The sequence below is a fragment of the Garra rufa genome, chromosome 25 (assembly GCF_049309525.1).
Source record: "Garra rufa chromosome 25, GarRuf1.0, whole genome shotgun sequence".
In the NCBI taxonomy this organism is placed as follows: domain Eukaryota; kingdom Metazoa; phylum Chordata; class Actinopteri; order Cypriniformes; family Cyprinidae; genus Garra; species Garra rufa.
In genome coordinates, this window is record NC_133385.1 from 9198625 (window position 1) to 9219605 (window position 20981).

At 40.1% G+C, this 20981-nt stretch overlaps 1 protein-coding gene across 1 annotated transcript in view; it reads right to left on the minus strand.

The window, feature by feature from the left end:
• The window catches only part of met (MET proto-oncogene, receptor tyrosine kinase), a 64983-nt gene that overhangs the window by 6284 nt on the left and 37718 nt on the right, over positions 1-20981 (minus strand). The window contains exons 7-14 of the mRNA XM_073831560.1: positions 19407-19578; positions 18067-18223; positions 14739-14879; positions 14107-14343; positions 8649-8729; positions 1699-1880; positions 1425-1534; positions 1165-1330 (exon numbers count right to left, since the gene is read on the minus strand). Coding sequence (XP_073687661.1) covers positions 1165-1330; positions 1425-1534; positions 1699-1880; positions 8649-8729; positions 14107-14343; positions 14739-14879; positions 18067-18223; positions 19407-19578 — 1246 coding nt within the window. The remainder of the gene's footprint in view (positions 1-1164; positions 1331-1424; positions 1535-1698; positions 1881-8648; positions 8730-14106; positions 14344-14738; positions 14880-18066; positions 18224-19406; positions 19579-20981) is intronic.

Here is a 20981-nt window from a genome sequence, read left to right on the forward strand (position 1 = left end):
ACTCAGAATTCTGAGTTTTTTCTAGCAAATGCGAGTTTGTACCATGCAAATTCTGACTTTTTTCTTGCAATAGTGAGTTTATATCTCACAATTCTGACTTTTTTCTCTCACAATAGTGAGTTTGTATGTTGCAATTCTGACTTTTTTCCTGCAATAACGGGTTTATATCTTGCAATTCTGAAATTTTTCTTGCAACAGTGAGTTTATATCTCGCAATTCTGAATTTTTTCTTGCAATTGCAAATTTATAACTCACAATTCTGAATTTCTTCTCGCAATAGTGAATTTATATCTTGCAATTTCTACTTTTTTCTTGAGCTTGTACCTCGCAATTCAGATTTTATAACTCAGAATTCTGACTTTTTTCTTGCAAATGCAAGTTTGTACCATGCAAATTCTGACTTTTTTTGCAATAGCAAGTTTATATCTCACATTCTAACTTTCTCACAATAGCGAGTGTATATCGCAATTCTAACTTTTTTCTTGCAATTCTAAATTACGAGTTTATATCTCACAATTCTGACTTAACTTGCAATTGCGTGTTATTAATGCAATTTTGAGAAAAATTCAGAACTGCGTCTTTTTTTCTCAATTCTAAGAAAAAAGTCAGAATTGCAAGTTTGTATCACACAGTTGTGATAAAAAGGTCAGAATTGTGAGATAAAAATCATATTCAGAACACAAATTAAGATATTTTTTATTAAATCAGCGAGCTTTCTGACTCTGCATCACAAGCAACACAACTGACACGTTTAAGGCCCAGAAAGGTATTAAGGACATCATTAAAATAGTCCATGTGACATCAGTGGTTCAAACATAATTTTATGAAGTTACGAGAATACTTGTTAAATAAAGTTTATATTTTTGTTTTCTTTGTGCACATAAAGTATTCTTGTAGTTTCATAAAAGTATGTTTGAACCACTAATTTCACATGGACTATTTTAATGTTGTCCTTACTACCTTTATGGGCCTTAAATGTGTCAGTTGCGTTTCTGTCTATGCAGGGTCAGAATTCTCTCGAATTTTATCAAAAATATCTTAATTTGTGTTTCGAAGATGAACCAAGTTCTTACGGGTTTGGAGGGTAAGTCATGACAGAATTTTCATTTTTGGGTGAACTATCCCTTTAAGGATACCATTTCAAACTGTGATTGAGATACTCACCACATCAGATTTGGTGGTGAACTTGTGCGTCTGCAGGCTTTCTAATGCCATCCATTTGACGGGCAGCTTGACCCCGTGCTTGTTGTGCACGCTGTAGTATTCTTTATCATAGACGTCTCTGGCCAGACCAAAATCAGCCACCTTTACTGTGTAGCTCTCATCCAGCCTAAGAGGGATGTTACAAAATATGTAAAAAAATAATACTGTACATACTGTACAATATTTAAAAACACTGTTGGGTAATTTGTTGAAAAACTCACATGCAGTTTCTGGCCGCAAGGTCTCTGTGTACAAACTTCTTGCTGGCGAGATATTCCATTCCTTTAGCCACCTGCAGCCCGAAACCCATCAGGTCCTTCACTGTGGGGTTCTGTGAGAATGAAAACAAGCACTCCATTTAAAAACAATAATGATAAAAACAGCACAGCACTTCACCACCTGTTTAATTTCATTTTTTTCATCTTTATTATCCTTTAAACAGCCATGAAGCTACAGTCTGACACTGAAAGACATTCAGATGCTGCCACAACATACGTGAGTTTCATCTCTGATGAAGTTGCGTAGATCTCCATGCTTCATGTACGGCAACACAACGAGAGGCGAGCCCTCGCTGGGCAGGCAGATTCCCAGCAGAGAAAGCACATTAGGATGGCTGAAGTCTTTCATAATGATGCCCTCCTTGAGGAACTGGGACACCTCTTCTATATCGGTGATTCCTGGGACATAAATGGACAAGAACAGTCTCAGAAGTTCAAAGATCACCACAGTGGTTTTTGGTATCACCCCCAGCCTAGATTTACACGTGCAAAACGACTCTTTTAAAATCTATCCTGCTATACGTTTTCTGAGTTGGCAATAAACCTGCCAAATTGTCAGTGAACCATTCACCACGACTTATAAATTATCCCCAACACTATCGAGTGTTTTATCACACACGGCCTGATATTTCACCCGGGAGGTTTCGGTATAGAGACTTAATCTGCTGTGACATGACCGCACCGTTACTAGCTGAGCTCTGAGATTCTGTTGGTGCTGCCATTTTAGCTGCGCCTCCCTTAATCTTGTTGGTGGAGCTTTCACATTTTGAGGAGATTAAACAGATGTTTAGCCCTTCACTGAGAGAAAGAGAGGCTTATGGGTAGACAAAAAAGAAAAGGCCTGTGTGTACATGTCTTACAGTAGACTGATCCTGAGCAATGAAGCATCCCACGCTACACTGACTGCTGTCAGAGTAGCTTAGGATCCACAAAAGTCCAAAACTGATCTGGGAACAGCCCTTAAGTAGTCAATCAATTCTTCATTATTTATTTATAACAACTTAATGATTCTTTGATGTGATTAATATATGAATGCACCAGGGTTGTTATAGTTAGCTAAAACCACAAAAACAAAATCATGAAATGTTAAATTAAATAGTTTTTTTTGCTAGTTTACAACTAGTTTGAACTAGTTTTATTTTTCCCCCCGATGTACTAAAATAGCTAAATCTGAACTAAAATGAAAACAAAAAATAAACATTTTTTAAAAGCCAAAAACGACATAAATAAAATTAAAATTACAACTTAAAATGAAAATGGAAAATATAAAAATAAAATCTAAAATATTTAAAATATTAATAGAAACTCTAAAATTCACATAAATACACCCCTTTGTCAAAAAGTTGAAAGTAAAAAGATGATATAAAACATTATTACACTGAGAGTCAAGTTAAGGGTCAAAGATGTTAAGATGTCCACATCAAAAGAAATTTACAAAAGTGTCCATAGAAAGCACATTAAATGTAAGTTAAGTTAACGTCTTAACTTTTTATATTTCAAATAAGTTTTCTGAAGAATGAACGACCCAGGTTACGTATGTAACCCAGGTTCCCTGAGGGAACGAAAGCTGCGTCAAGCGCTATGGGGAACGCCATTGGCGAACCACGCTCTGAATATCGTGTGTCTAACCAATCCGAAGGAGGGCGTGAAGTCACAGACGGGGTGACGTAAGCGACCAGGAAGTATAAAAGCACATGCGACGGAGCCGGCGTCAGCTTTCTAGGAATACAGCAAGCGCTCCAGGGACGCCGGAATTGTGGCCCTTGACGCAGCTTTCGTTCCCTCAGGGAACCTGGGTTACATACGTAACCTGGGTCGTTCCCTTCCGGAAACTCAGCTGCGTCAAGTGCTATGGGGAACGAGTATACCCACGCCTCCAGAATTCCAAGTCCCTGTCTGGGAACAGTGGAACAAGGGGTGAAAAAGGATGAGCCTGGTGAACAAGCCAGGACACGAAAGTAAGGTCTCTGCCTGGGGAAATTGCCAGGACAAGAGCTGTAATACACCTCTGTCTGGAGAAATGCCAGAACAAGAGGAAAAAATCTTCTGTCTAAGTTATGACGAGAGGACGGAAGAACCAGGAGTAACCCTGAGGTCAAGGTCGTAAAACCTGACAAAGGTGAGAGGTGTGGACCATCCCGCAGTGTTGCAGATGTCCTGAATCGGAACACCTGCCAGAAGGGCCTCCAAGGCAGCCATGCCTCGGGTTGAGTGAGCCTTAACCCCCAGAGGACTCATAAGCAGTAGAGATGGCATCTACGATCCATCTACTGATAATAGGCTTAGAAGCGGGGCACCCCCTCTTAGGGGGGCCATAACAAACGAAAAGTTGCTCCGTCTTACGCCACAGGGCAGCTCTGTGGACGTATGTGTCCAATGTTCACACTGAACACATACAGTTATACTTCTGCTGGTCAGGCTCCAAGAATGGAGGAGGATAGAAGGCCTGGAGTACGACGGGCTGTGGTGTAGATGTAGGGACCTTGGGAACATACCCTGCACGGGGGTAAAGGAATGCTTTGGCCAGACCGGGCGCAAAGTCTAAATAAGAAGGGGCCACTGACAAGGCCTGAAGGTCACCAACTCTTTTTAAAGAAGAGAGAGCAAGTAGTAGAGCAGTCTTGATCGTGAGCATGCGATCAGAGACTTCCTCTATAGGTTCGAAGGGTGGCCTACAGAGGGCTTCAAGCACCACAGCGAGGTTCCAAGTAGGTACTCGGGGGCGTACCCGAGGTCTCAACCTTAGTGTACCGCGGAGGAAACAAATCACTAAGGGGTCTTTACCCACAGTCAGTCCCCCAATAGGTGAGTGGTAGGCCGAGAGTGCCACCACATAAACCTTAAGGGTGAAATGAGTTAGCCCTGTAGAGAAGCGTGTCTGCAGGAACTCCAGAACTGTACCAATCGGGCAGTTGACTGGGTCTAACTGGCGGTCTCTACACCAGGAGGAAAAAAGTTTCCATTTCAGGGCATAAAGTTTCCTCGTAGAGGGAGCTCTAGAATGAAGGATGGTCTCAACAACCTCAGTTGAGAGACCCGAAGCAACGAGTTGTGCCCCCTCAGGGGCCACACCCATAGCCTCCACATTTCTGGGCGGGGATGCAGAATGGAGCCGCCCGCTTGAGAGAGAAGGTCCCTCCTGATCGGGATTTCCCATGGAGTGCCGTCTAGGAGGGAGATCAGGTCTGAGAACCACGTTCGACCTGGCCAGAACGGGGCTACCAAGAGTAGCTGGACCCCGTCCCGGCGCACTCTTTCTAGAACTCCCGGGAGCAGAGCAATCGGGGGAAAGGCGTACAGACGTAGTCTCGGCCACGTCTGTACCATAGCGTCCAGTCCCAGAGGAGCTGGAGGAACTAGAGAGTACCAGAGGGGACATTGCGATGTCTTCTGAGTCGCAAAGAGGTCCACCTGGGCTTGACTGAAAATACTCCAAATCTGCTTCACCACCTCGGGGGGTGAAGCATCCATTCCCCGGGCCTTGGCCCCTGCCTCGACAGGATGTCTGCTCCCACATTCATGTGGCCAGGGATATGAACCGCTCTTAGTGATAGCAGTTTGCCTTGGCACCACAAGAGAATCTGGTACGCCAGTTTGAACAACGGCCGTGAGCGCAGACCCCCTTGGTGGTTGATGTAGTACACAACCGCTGTGCTGTCGGTGCGTACGAGCACATGACGGTTCCGAAGGTCTGGGAGGAAGTGTTTTAAAGCTCGAAACACGGCCAGCATCTCCAAGCAGTTGATGTGCCAAAGGAGATGGCGGCCTGTCCACAGACCGCGGGCTGAGCGGCCACTCATGACCGCCCCCCAACCAGTGAGGGATGGGTCTGTCGTTAGCGTTACGCGGCGGCAAGGAGCTCCCAGCACTAGGCCCTGGGAAAGGAACCAGGGTTTCTTCCACATGTCTAAGGCACGTAAGCAGCGCCGCGTGACCTTGATTGTGCGGAACGGATTTCCCCTCGGGGAAAAACCCCTGGTTTTGAGCCACCACTGTAGGGGCCTCATGTGCAGTAGTCCAAGAGGTATCACATTGGAGGCTGCTGCCATCAGACCCAAAAGTACTTGAAACTGTTTAACAGTGAGTAACTGGCCTAGTCTGATCCCTCTGACTGCTGTGAGAATCGACTCGATCCGAGCGGGTGACATTCGTGCCTGCATCGTGGTCGATTCCCACACTACACCTAGAAGTGGTTCTCTGTAATGGAGATAGCACACTTTTCTTGGCATTCAGTCTCAACCCCAAATTTTTCATGTGAGCAAGAACAACATCTCGATGTTGGACCGCTAACTGTTCTGTCTGAGCCAAAATCAGCCAGTCGTTGATATAGTTCAAAATGCGGATGCCCTGGAGTCTCAGAGGAGCCAGAGCAGCATCCACACACTTTGTGAATGTGCGGGGTGAGAGGGCTAGGCCGAAGGGAAGCACCCGATATTGGTAAGCTTTGCCCCTGAAAGCACCTCAGTCCCGTTACGTTGCCGGGCGGAGATACATGAGGTATGGGCTCGCTGGAGACTGCCGCGCCCTGTAACACTGGCAGGGGTGGCTGACAGATCTCCTGAGGGCCCCGGGGGGAGACGGACACCGTGTAATGTGGTGCGATCCGCTCGTCCCTGAGAGGGGCTGCCCTCAATGACCCTGACGCATAATTGTCAGGGTCTCTTGGCCGAGGACCTCCTAGACTGAAGGACGACCCTTAGGTCGGGCCTAGTCTTGGAGGTCCCTGGCCCAGAGCGCTCTGTTTTTGTACCTGGCGATACGAGGAGCTCGTACACAGCTGAGGCTGCTCCCGCCCAGCAGCCTCGGAGAAAATAACGCAGCGAGGGAGGTACCGCTGAAACGCCGCCGCTTGCTTGCGAGCCTCCTGGTATCTGCTGACGACTGAGTCTACTGCGTCGCCAAACAGACCAGAAGGCTGCAGCGAGGCGTCGAGGAGGAAGACCCTGTCCTTCTCTTTCATGTCAGACAGGGTCAACCACAGATGTCTCTCCGCGGCTACCAGGGCTGCCATAGACCGCCCAACTGCACGGGCGGTCTCCTTGGTAGCGCGGTACGACGCAGCTCTAAAACGTCAATTTCCTCACCGTCATTAAGGTCCTTCTGCAGGTCCGCTTGATATGCCTGCAACACCGCCATGGTGTGCAGGCAGGCGCCAGCTTGACCTGCTGCCGTGTACGCCTTGCCAACCAGCGCTGAAGATGTTCGCAGCGGCTTGGAAGGCAAGGACGGAGCCTTTAAAGATGATGCCAGTCCAGGTGATAAATAGCTGGCGAGTGTTTGCTCAGCTCGTGGCATCATCTTATAGCCGTTCTCGTCGAGCCCCACCACATTGCCATAATAATCAGAGGCGGGGACAAACAGACGAGACGAGAACGGCTTCCCCCATGATCTCGACACCTCAGTGTGGAGATCGGTGAAGAAGGGAAGGCTCCGTCTTGAAGGTGGTTGTTTTGTCCGCAGGAAGCGTTCATCGAGTCTGCTTCTCTGCGGCTCATGCTGTTTCTCGGCGGGCCAATCGATGTTTAGCTTGGCAACCGCACGAGTAACCACCTCCAAGAGCTCCTCGTATTGGGGCGACTGGTCTTTAGTGAGCGGCTCTGACACGCTTTCCACGTCAACCTCCTCAGAGGAAGACAGGAGAAGCAGTGAGCCCTCCTCCCAGGGGGGAAGTAACCGCAGAGCGGGCTTCCGCACCCAGCAAGAGAGCTTCAGATCTGTCGGGTGAGGTAGGAGATAGGGGATCACCCGTCTCCATACCCTCCAACAAATCTAACTGCGAACCCCACGAATGCAGCTGCCGCTCCGCCTCAGCGGAAGCGGGGCCAGCACAGCGGGGAAAGCTGGAGAAGGCTCCTTTCTCAAAAAGAGCCTTTCGGGAGCGGAGCATGCGAACCGGAAGCTGGTCACAATGCTGACAGCCGACCCCCTCAAGAGCCGACTCAGTGTGCTCCGCTCCCAGGCAAACCACACACAAGCTGTGTGTATCCCTGCCAGTAATGTAACGCTGGCAGGGAGGAACACACCGCTTGAAGTGTGATTCGCCCTCGCTCACTAACTTAACTTTCTCTTTTTCTTTTTCTTTTTTGCCCCTAGCAGACATTATCACTCAAAAGAAAGGCGTGCTAACTTGCACAAAAAAAGGAGTGATAACCAGACAGTACAACACAGAGCGCTTCGCTGAAATGACGAAAGCTGACGCCGGCTCCGTCGCATGTGCTTTTATACTTCCTGGTCGCTTACGTCACCCCGCCTGTGACGTCACGCCCTCCTTCGGATTGGTTAGACACACGATATTCAGAGCGTGGTTCGCCAATGGCCTTCCCCATAGCGCTTGACGCAGCTGAGTTCCCGGAAGGGAAATAATGTTACATTGTCATTCAGTGTAACACAATATTAATGTAAAAATTCAAACAACATGCTTATTCAGACTTGTACATATTAAAATATATAAATGAATAAGGGAGCATATAAAATTTTATTGTGTTTTAAATGAGAAAAAAAAATTACTGACAAATGGGCAAAACTTAGGATAGTGGCAAATTTTAAAAAATTTAGAATTACAACAAATTAGTATTTGGGGTGAAAGTAATTTATCTATTAATATGTCATAAATTGATTTTTGTTGTTGAAAAATTTATGATTTTTTTTAATTTGTTTTGGAAAAACAACAACAATTTAAAGCAGTATTACACTGTTTGTTTTTATGCTTAAACCCTTTTTCGTCTTTGACCCTTAAGCAAAGTTCCTGTTGAAAACTGAGACAGAAAAACAAAGCTTGAGTCATAAATCTAAAAGCTCTCAGTGACGTGACGTGATTAGAGGCGTCTCTAATGCAATATGGCTTCGACATGGCTGCATTCATCATCATCATCTTCATCACAAGACCCTATTAAAACAGCCTCAACAGTCATATGTCATATCTCAGTAAAGAGATGTCAAACTGTGTTCAGAATGTATTCATAATCTATAATTATGTAGACTAGAGGGGATCCTAAAGATATTTTAACATATTTTTTCTGTAGGATGTATAAGTTTAAATGATTTTTAGGCTGTTATGGTACACAATAGAGTGCCCAAAACCCTTATGAAATGAATATGGTTGAATGTGGGTTATCCTGTCAGATCTGAGCAACTGTACCACCTCAACACTCATGTTGTCAAACTCACGGTTTAAGGACTTGACGGCGCAGTGCTGCTTCTGGCCATCTGGTTCGAGCAGGGTTCCGTGGAACACACAGCCAAAGTGCCCTGGTGCACACAAAGACAGGAAAAGATGCAGAGATTATTAGCACATGAATCTATCAAAGCGCATTATGCCAGAGTGGAGTGTGGGCATAGCAGGTGCATATTGAGTCCAAAAGCAAGAACAATGGAGTGTGAATATATTGCGGTGGGACTACACTTGATCTGTTGCTCTCAAACTTTCTCTCACTGCATCTCCTTGTCTCAAAGAGTATGATTTTTTTTTCACAGGAAGTGACGTATGTATGAAGTTCAATTCAGTGCCATTTTCCACCTTTTATTGATAAAGGCATGGAAGCTCGTTTCTGCCACTGAATAAAAAAATTAAAAAAAAGGTTATTGTGACGTTTTATCTCACAATTCAGACTTTTTCTCAGAACTTGCAATTGCGCATTATAAAGTCAGAATTTCAAGATAAAAACTTTTTTCTCGCAATTGCGAGTTTATATATCACATTTCTAACTTTTTTCTTTTTAATTGTGAGATATAAGCTCGCAATTGCGAGTTATAACGTTAGAATGGCAAGAAAATAACAGAGTTATAAAGTCAGAATTGCGAGATATAAATCATAATTTTGACATTTTTTTCTCAGAATTGCATGATATAAACAACATATTCTCACAATTGTGAGTTTAAAAGTTAGAACTGCAAGATATAAACATGGAATTCTGACTTTGTTTCTGAATTGCGTGATACAAACTCACAATTGAGAGTTATAAAGTCAGAGTTGCGCAATTCTGACCGTTTCCTTACAATTCTGTCTTTATAATTGTTAGACATTAACTCGCAATTGCGAGTTATAAAGTCAGAATTGCTAAACATGCAATTCTGAGTTTTTTTTCTCAGAATTGTAATACAAATTCACAATTGCAAATTCAAAATCAGAATTGCCAGATAAAAACTCAACTTTTTTTCTTGCAATTGTGAGTTTATATATTGAAACGTTTTTTTCTCGCAATTCTGAGTTTCTTTATAAATGTGAGATATAAACTCACAATTGCTAGTTTTAAAGTCAGAATTGCAAGATATCAACTCATAATTCTGACTTTTTCCTCAAAATTGCTAGGCTATTATGTAATACAAATGTAAAACAAATTCACAATTGCGAGTTATAAAGTCAGAATTGTGAGATATAAACTCATAATTCTGATTTTTTTTTTCTCAAAATTGCATGATACAAACTCACAATTTGAGTTATAAAATCAGAATTGCGCAATTCTAACCTTTTTCTTGCAATTCTGACTGTCTTTATAATTGTTCGACCTTAACTTTCAATTGCAAATTATAAAGTCAGAATTGCTAAACTTGCAATTCTGAGTTTTTTTCTCAGAATTGTGATACAGATTCACAATTTTTGAGTTTATAACTTCAGTTCAAAACTTTTTTCTCGCAATTCTGAGTTGTTTTTTTTATAAATGTGAGATTTAAACTCACAATTGCGAGTTATAAAGTCAGAATTGCAAGATATAATCGTGCAATTTTGACTTTTTTCTCAGAATTGCGAGATAAAAACTCATAATTGTGAGTTTACATATTGCAATTCTGACTTTTTTCTCACAATTCTGAGTTTCTTTATAATTGTGAGATATAAACTCGCAATTGCGAGTTGTAAAGTCAAATTTTGAGGGGGAAAACAGACTGATATATTCTAAGAATTGCAATTCTGACTTTATAACTTGCAATTGCAAGTTTATATCACGCAATTTTAAGAAAAAATCTAATTTGCATGTTTATATCTCGCAATTCTGACTTTATAACTCGCAATTATAAAGGGCCAGTACAAAGAGGACATAAACATGCAGAATACGATCTGGTAATATTGCAAGCAAGACTTGAACTTGCATTGCTGGTACATTACCGTTCAAATGTTTAATAATATTTATAATATATATTTAAAATATTTAACATAAATGCTGTTTTGTTTTTGTTTTTTACTTTCGATTCATAAAAGAATTCTGGAAAAAAAAATATATATATATTTTAGCATCACAACTGTTTTCAACATTGATGCAAATAAGCATACTACAATGATTTCTGATGTGTAAAATGTATTTTATTTACAATATTGCTATATAACTTTAAAATAAATGCAGCCTAGGTAAACATTACAACCTTCTTTCAAAATCATTTTAGTCACACTTTATTTTAAGGTCCAATTCTCTGTATTAACCAAGCATTAACTATTACTGCTTCTAAATAGTAAGGTAGTTGTTAAGTTTAGGTATTGGGTAGGGATGAAGAATATGGTCATGCAGAATATGTGCTTTATAAGTACTAATATAAAGCTAGTAACATGCATGCTAACAAGCAACTAGTTAATAGAGAACTAGTCCCTAAATTAAAGTGTCACCAACATTTCTTTTGATATAGTGGTATACATTATTATATAAACTGATATAGTTTTACTGACCGCTGTTCGAAAAGAAGTACAGCAAAGTTTAATAATTAGTGCTTTATTTAAATCTCTGACTCTAAAGTATGAGCTATAACAATAGTGAGACTGCAAAACAGACCCATAAAAAATAATTGTGTGAATACTGTGAAATGTGAACTCAAACAGGGTGTCTGGAGTACAACGGGGTGTATAACTGAAAGATTAACCAATTACAAGTGTCTGGGCAGGGTATTCTCTCTAATGAGGGCATGGAGAATAGAGGGCAAGAGAGAGTCGGGGTGTTGTGTTGAAATAATAGAGCGTGGAGTGCTGTAATCTCTCTCCAGCTCTGCTATCACGTCTTCCCAGATGGCAGCAGAGTCAGATTACCGGCACGGAGCCCTGAGACGGCCCAACAATGAGCCTGGAATTTAACACGGGAACAAATCACCACACATGCCACCCTGAGCACCCCAACATACTCACATACACGCACAGCCTCTTCCCCTCGCTCTATAAATCGTTTTGTGTCACATGCACACACACACACACACACACACACACACACACACACACACACACACACACACACACATAGGACTAGGTTTTCCCACAGGGGTGATGGGTTTTAGGAGTATTGTGCCGGGGTTTGGGGAGGACTGGAGAGTGGTTTTCACCTGAGCCCTACAGTGAATCTGATACACACGTTTACACCCCCACGTCGGTAGTACAATGAGAAGACGGACAATTTAATGTTCAAATGTCCAACCTGCCGGGCTGATTGTCAGCGTTTAACCTGTTAACTTTAACCACGTCTGAAACTGATTCCCTCTGCTAAATCCCTCATTTTAGATATTGGGTTTCTTGTAAATGCAGCTTTTTGTCAAATCTTCATTGCCAAATGTTTAGAAGTTACAGTAACAATACAAAGAGACTACATTTTTGGGTCAGTGACAAACCAGAGTGTCCAAGAAACAACCTTTTTTCTCACAATTGCAAGTTTATATCTCACAATTCTAACTTTTTTCTCACAGTCCTGACTTTGTTTATAATTCAGATATAAACTTGCAATTCTGACATTTTTCTCAGAATTGCATGATTTAAACTCGCAATTACAAGTTATAAAGTCAGAACTGAGATAAAAACGTTTTTTTTTTTTACTTGCAATTGCAAGTTTATATCTTGCAATTCTAACTTTTCTCACAATTCTGACTTTTTTCTCAGAATTACATGATTTAAACTCGCAACTACAAGTTATAAAGTCAGAATTGTGAGATAAAAAGTTTTTTCTTTTTTCGCAATTGCAAGTTTATATCTCGGAATTCTAACTTTTTTTCTCACAATCGCGTAATAAAAACTCACAATTACAAGTTATAAACTCACAATTCTGACTTTTTTCAGAATTGCAAAATAAAACCTTTTTCTTCTCACAATTGCAAGTTTATATGTCGAAATTCTAACTTTTTTCTCACAATTCTTTATAATTGTGAGATATAAACTTGCAATTCTGACTTTTTTCTCAGAATTGTGTGATATAAACTCGCAATTACAAGTTATAAAGTCAGAAATGCGTGATATAAACTCACAATTTGGACTTTTCAGAATTGCAAAATAAAAACTACTTTTTCTTTTCACAATTGCAAGTTTATATCTCACAATTCTAACGTTTTCTCGCAATTCTGACTTTCTTTGTAGTTGTGTGATATAAACTTTACAAGTTTACAAGTTATACAAGTTTAATTACAAGTTATGGTCAGAATTGCGAAATTGTTTCTAACTTTTTTCTCACAATTCTGACTTTCTTTATAATTGTGAGATATAAACTTGGAATTCTGACTTTTTTCTCAGAATTGCATGATATAAATCGCAATTACAAGTATTAAAGTCAGAAATGAGTGATATAAACTCACAATTCTGACTTTTTTTTTTTTGAATTGCAAGATAAAAACAATTATTTTTCCTCACAATTGCAAGTTTATATCTCACAATTCTAACTTTTTTCTCTGAATTGCATGATACAAACTATCAATTACTAGTATAAAGTAAGAATTGTGAGATAAAAACTACTTTTTTCTTGCTTTTGCACCAAATGACTTTAATTTGACAATTTTTTTTTTTTAAAGAAGTCTCTTCTGCTCACCAAGCCTGCATTTATTGGATCCAATGTACAGCAAAAACAGTAAAATTTGAAAATATATTTTTTTACTTTTTTAAATAACTGTCATTAATTAATAATTAATCATTAATTAATCATTAATTTTAAATGTAATTTATTTTTGTGATTTCAAAACTGAATTTTTAGCATCATTTCTCCAGTCTTCAGTGTCGCATGATTCTTCAAAAATCATTCTAATATTCTGATTTACAGCTCAAAAAAACGTATTATTACGTTATATTATTATATTATATGTTAAAAACAGCTGAGTAGAACTTTTTCAGGTTTCTTTAATGCATAGGAAGTTCAGAAGAACAGCATTCATCTGAAATAGAAAGCATCCTTGCTAAATAAAGCGGAACTCTGTAACAACTGTTTTTCCATGTGCTTTTTCTTTTGTTTTGTTATGTTGATGGTGACTAGTGGCTGAAAATGTAACTGATTGGAAAGGAGAATATTGAATATTGTGATGTACGAAGTTTTGACTGTTGAACAATAAAAAAAGTTGAATTACAAAAAAAAAAAGAATCCTAAAAAATAAACCGTTTTAAATATTGATAATAATCAGCATATTAGAATGATTTCTGAAGGATCATGTGACACTGAAGACTGGAGTAATGATGCTAAAAATGTATCTTTGATCACAGGATTAAATTACATTTTGAAATATATTCAAATAAAAAACTATTATTTTAAATTGTAATAATATTTCAAAGCATTTTTGTTTTTATTATATTTTTGATCAAACAAATGGTGCCTTGGTGAGCAAAAGAAACTTAAAAAAAAAAGATTAAATCTTACTTTTGAACAGAAGTGTATGTCACGATAATGACCACATGTTTGTGTCCCCTCACCTCTCCCGATGATCTCATTCACATGTAGGAGCAGATCTTCCCGGGCGATGACCACGTGCTGCACTTCCTTCAGCAGCTCCGGATGGAGGCCGCCCAGATCTATGGGTGCACTAGAGGGCAACAGCGGAGACGCCAGGTCCCCTTCCATCGGCCCGAGCATAGGGGACAGATCCACATGGGCATGGGCGTAGAGATGAGGCCGGCAGGACTCTGTCTGAGACAGAGGCAAGTTTTGGTCTGCAAAGCAATGGGGTCGAGAGGTCAAAAGTCAATGACTTGTTCTCTGAGGCCTGGGGTCACCTGAACAAAGCAGGGAAAGTCTGGGAGGCAGAGTCATTACACCAACTACAAAGAGCTGAGGAAATTCTAAACCCGGCTATACAGATGAGAAGGGATTTTTTTCATCTTTTCAGACAAAAAAAAGGAGGCAGAGGCAAAGCAGGGAGCATGCAATGTCTTCAGAGAGAGGGTAAGGTCAGAAAGCTATGTGTCTGAAGGACTGGAAAGCAATGATCTAAGACCAGTCTTTCCAATCCAGAGTCGTAAAGAGAAAAACAGTAAAGCTGGTTTGAGATCAGCAGATCTACCAACGGTGTGTTTTGAGCGAGAGGCAGCGAAGCGTGAGAACATACCCTCAAGCAAAGTGGTTCTATAGTCCACCGACTCGTGAGAGACCATTTCATTAGTCGGACTGACACTCCTCGCGTTTGCCAACATGTCCAAGTGCGGAATGTGAGCCCGGCCGTCATACCAAACCATAGCCTTAGCTAAATCTACAACCAGAGAGAAACAGAGGGTGAGAGAGAGACCAAGGACAGGGGAGAGAAAAAAAGGGACAGATCGCTCCACCACGGACTTCAGCAGTGTCAACTCCCACAAACAACCCAGAAACAGCTTCCTTTCTTTATCTCACGCTTTCAATTAGGGGTGGGCGATATGGCAAAAATATTTTTTTCAGAAATATCACGATTCACGAATTTATCACGATTCTTTGTCATGTTGGTTTTACTATTTTGCAAGTTGTCTGAGCAGTACAGCCAAATTATTTTCTCTGTTTTATAACCAAAACCTCACAAGGTAACAACATATAAAATAAAAAGAATGCCATATGTTTTGGCCAAAGTAGGCGAAGATAAAACATCTTTGTCATTATTTTATCTTTGTTATTAAAAAATAAGAACAAAGATAGGCTCATGTTATAAATATACATAATATACAAATAAAACAAACAGTTCTTTAATTTTCAGGTACAGTAGGCGTATTTAGCACTAGCATTCAAGAAATTGAATGTATATAAAAAATAGTGAATATAAGAATATAACAAATAGTGTATATAAAAATAAAACACTATATACATAAATTATACATTGACTTATTAAAGCAACTGTATTTAAGTTCTTCAGTCAAGAGCAGTGAGTGTTTCTTTTATTAGCCTACCATCACCCAAATATAACAATTCTGTCCACATTTTTTAAACATAAAAAATGTTTAACATAAAACTTATTTTGAAAAATGTGGATAACCAAACAGTTGCTGCTCCCCAGTTACTTCCATAGTATTTTATTTATTTTTGCCCACTATCAAAGTCAGTGGGGACCAGCTACTGTTATCCACATTATTCAAGGTATCTTATTTTGTGTTCAGCACAAGAAAAACAATGAATAGAGGTTTGGGACAACATGTGAGTGAGTTTGGGTGAACGGTCCCTTTAATGACAGTCAGCAGCATGTTTAGTTCTGTCGCTTTAAGAGCTGCATGCATCTAATATACAGGCGCGCATTCTCTCAACTGTTACTTTTACTTTAGACATAACCAACTGTGTTATATGTAATCCTTGTGTGTTTTTTGACAGTATTAGCAAATTGGACATTAGCTTAGTCCAATAATCAGGCGCTGTTTGACATAACGCTATTTAACCGGCAAGGCTTTTAAAGCACATGCAAATAATGTATTTTGTGATCGCGAATAAGTGCAGTGTCCTGTGAGTGAATGTATGTCGTGTTGTACAGTATATTGAGACGGAGGCACGCTGTAGTGCGATACTACGATATTTTTTCAAAAGCAGATCGTTGAGACATTTTAATCGTCCACGATCAAAAATCGTCATATCGCACACCCCTACTCTCAATATAGTTCACCCAAAAAGGAATATTCTATCATAAATTAGTCAACCTTGTCTCATTCCAAACCCCTAAGATCTTCAATATTTTAGCTTTCTTTGCACACAAAAAGTATTCTTCATAACATTAAGGTTGAACCACTGATGTCACATGGACTATTTTAACAACATCCTTGCTACCTTTCTGGGCCTTGAACATGTCAGTTGCGTTGCTGTCTTGACAGGGTCAGAAATCAAATTCAAATTTCATTTTTGGGTGAACTATCCTTTTAAATGACAAATCAGTTCTTACTAGTTGTAAGCATAAACCTCACTACTTTTTGCTACTTTTTAGTTGTAGGGAAGACATCTAAAATGCATTTGAATTAGGGGTGGGCGGTACACCGGTGTCATAGTCAGCACCAGTGTGACATTGCGCCACGACATGGATTTTCTAATACCGTCAATACCGTAATAAATCAATTATATGCCTCGAATGGCTGCATTTACATCAATAATAGCTAATTCTAAATAATAAGGCATTAAATTTTCTTCAAACGTTCAGTTGTGGTCTGAATACCTGTCCTTATACTATATATCTTGTTGTAAATAAAAAAAAGTAAAACATATTCGTATCAGCTTTGCAGGTGGTAGGTAAAAGGGGAGTGGCCATTAAACGACTGGTGAAACACCGTGAAGAAAGGTCGGGCCTGTAGCCTATACCAGGGGCGTAGTGGAAGTCGGGACGACCGGGACTTTTCCTGGCGGCCGGCCGAAGGATTTACACAGCGGATCACAAATTGAGCGAGCGTGAGGCGAACGCGACTGGCCTGTTTACTTTTACTTTCGATTTTGCGATAACGCACACTCTGTGTAAAGGGAGCAGCACATCTTATAACGTTAATAGGTATTTGTCAGTGAGTACAAGATTGCAGCAAATCCTCCAGTCTATGTTTGTCATCTCTCTTGACTTTCGACCCGTGATCATTCAAATCTAAAGGTCATTGTACACTGAGTCCGATTTTCGTATGCGTTTTTTTTTTTTTAGTTTTCTCATATTCGCCATCCTTATCAAAATGCTTATTATGGATGCGAAAATGCAGAAAATCAAACACGATCCGATTTTTTTTATGACGGACGAAAGTTTCAGAGGCAGTGTGTAAACTCGATTAACATAACCTGTATTTTTTTTTTTTACCTTGCAAAAATCTCGGACGAAAATTTCGTACTCATGTGTGCAATGACATTAACTCCAGCAGCTCGTGTTGGATGCAGGGTTGCCAAGTCCGCGTTTTTCCCCACAGAATTGGTCTACTTTTAAACTGTTGCCATGGGTTGATTTCCCCCAGTTATTTAAAGGTTTTAAATATTGCAGAAATTTAATTTCAATAAAAAATATTTTTTTTTGTTGTACACTGTTAAGTAAGATCTTTAGGTTTTTTGCTAAATAAATAAGGATGCATACTCTCCCATGTCTCTTTTTGATAAGGATACCTACCATTTACTTATTATGTTATAAAAATATTAACTTTATTCATATACTAAAGGGACAGGACAGGCTACTTCTCCCAAAATGTACCAAAAAAAGTAATACCGTGATATTATACCGTCACCGTTCAAAAGATGAAAAATACCGTGATATTAATTTTAGGTCATATCGCCCACCCCTAATTTGAATATATGTTTTCAAGTTTGGATTTGATTTTTAATGCAAATGTTCTTTAGTTATACAAACGCTGTGGAACATCTGTGTGCAAAGTGTGGCAAATTTAACTTGAAAAGCATCAGAGGCATCAAAGACTGCTAACAGCTTATGTAAAACACATACATTAAAGGCTGCACAAGAAAACGCAGTCACATACCATCAATATGCTTCTTCCGTTTGATCCAAACAAAGACTGCGATCAGGAGCAGTAGAAGGATGGACACACACACTCCTCCCGTTATCAGTATCCTGTAATCCTGGTCTTGAGCCAATACCACACGACCTAGGATCACAGACGATGTGGCCTGCTTCCACTACAATGGACACATAAATTACTTCATGTTATTTCCAGTAAAAATCTGTGACCAGATAAATACCAACATCTAATTTTGCGATTATACAGATTTTATTTTTTTATTTTATATTTATATAATTATATTGGGAGGATTTTAAGCCATATCATGAAGATACATCTTTTAAATAATATATTTTATTTTACAAATTACTTCAAATTCTTTTCAGTAAATATCAGTGAAAGTGAACTTCTTATTTACAACTATTTTTTAGCTGGTGAAAATACTAGTGTTCTAATCATTTTGGCCACCACTGTATTTTGGCAGGATTTTAGGCATAACATAAATAATTTATTTTTTAGTTTGCTTTTTCTTTAGCATCTGTCTGATTAATTGGCAATATTTTAGCCGAACACTATAAGAAAATATTATCACAGATAAAGACAAACACACATATGCAAAGGGAATCTCCATGCCATCACATCTGTGGCACATTTGCTTCAGATTTCATACACAGTGAAGTGTTTACATTTGAACCTCCAACATCACAACAATCCATCTAGAAACATCCTCAGGGAGCGTTTACGCTTGGAGAGAGGGCTTCACTGGTCATAAAGCAGCATGGCAAAATGAAACACACACATCCACTGCAGGCAGGAGGGGAAATTGGATCAGAGATAGAGGCGCTCTTATGTGGCGCAGTATTATTGAGTTTGGGCCGAGATGAGTTTTAGCGCACCGTATTGTGATGGGGTCAGATTAGAGCATCGTGTCACACGCACCCTGTCCGTCTTTGCCCGACAGATAAGCACTTTATGCTGAGGCCAACGTTTCCTTGATCTTTGCACCAATCATATCAGACTGTCTGGGGCCAGAATGGGGACAGAAATGCTTTTTAATGCTCTTGTTGAGCTAATGGTGACTGGAAAGGAAATACAAGGAAGGCATCTTATCAGGCAGAGCCTGATATATAAAAATTACAATATGAACACCTTTGAGGAAATGAAACTAATCCTCATTTCCAAGACAGGAGCTAATCTGGAAACTATCATGATTTGGCAACCCAGAGGCCTTTGCTAAGATCAGAAATAGCTCATGTTTGCTGGAACAAGCAGGGCAGAGCTGGCTGGCTGACGAGTGGCTCTTATGGAGGCCGGTCTGGATTGGAGAGGTCTGAAGTGGAAAAGAGAATGAAATCTTGTACCTCAACCTCCAGCTCTTTGGCGGCGGACTGGAGCTCCATGGGTACGGTGCATTCGAGCGTGTTGCCCACCAAAGTGACGCTCTCACAGGTCCGGTTCGAAACTCTCAGCACCTCGCCGTTTTTAACCGCTTCCTGATTCACAGGGGGGACCTGCAGAGGGAAATGAGAGAAACAGAAAGGTTAGATGAAAAAAAAAAACTTCTGCCCCATGACTGAGCGTGTATATGGGGCGTCTACCCCTCTAAACTCAGCCAGCTCTGGTGTACGGAGCAGAAGGCAATAAAGACAGCGATCGCATTCCTCACATGACAGCCTGGGCTTTACAGATTGGACACACTCCACTACTGCACCTGTTACCATACAGTACCGGCCAGCTTGGGATCCAATGCGAACAGACGCACATACACTTACACTTAAGACCCGGCTCCCTGAGGAGATCACAGCCATTCACAAAAAGCAAATGATCACTACTTAAAAATGTGGGGTTTGTTTTAGATAATCAGCAACCGCCAGAATTGTGATATATGACACATTAAGGCATGTGTTTAAAAAGCAATGATAATCTCCGGAAAAAAATGACTGCAATTAGTGGTCGATCTACATGGGGTGACCAAAAGTCAGCCCATGAGTGAACCTGAAATATGAGTCACATCAACTTTTCATTTTAATTTTTATGCTAACACATACACACACACACACACACACACACACACACACACACACACACACACACACACACACACACACACACACACACACACGTTGGGTTTACATGTTTTATGGGGACATTCCATAGGCGTAATGGTTTTCATACCGTACAAACCGTATTTTCTATTGCCCTACACCTACCCTACACCTAAACCTAGCCCTCACAGGAGATTGTGCACACTTTTACTTCATCAAAAAAAACTCATTGTGCATGATTTATAAGCCTGTTTCCTCATGGGGACCTGAGAAATGTCCCCACAAGGTCAAAATCTACTGGTATTCCTATCCTTGTGGGGACATTTGGTCCCCACAACGTGATGAATACCAGGTACACACACACACACACACACACACACACACCACGCACGGCTTGTTTGTTTGTTTTTAATCTAAAAATTTATACTTTTTGGCAAATGTAAAAGCCCTTTCACACCAATAGTAAAATGAATAAGCCTCAGGCTGAAGGAAAAGTAAATTCACGTCTGTACAGTACACAGGAAAAGAAAGTTCAACACTCTTCAGCAATTAAAAAAAACTAAGCATAAATGTTAGTTGACCTGAAAGCTGAATAATAAGCTTTTTATTGATGTATGGTTTGTTGGGATAGGAAAATTTTTTGGCATAGATACAACTATTTGAAAATCTGGAATCTGAGGGTGCAAAACAATCAAAATATTGAGAAAATTGCCTTTAAATTTGTCCAAATGAAGTTCTTCGCAATGCATACTACTAATCAAAAAATTAGGTTTTGATATATTTACGGTAGGAATTTTACAAAAAATCTTCATGGAACATGATGTTTACTTAATTTCTTAATGATTAACAATATATATATATATATATATATATATATATATATATATATAT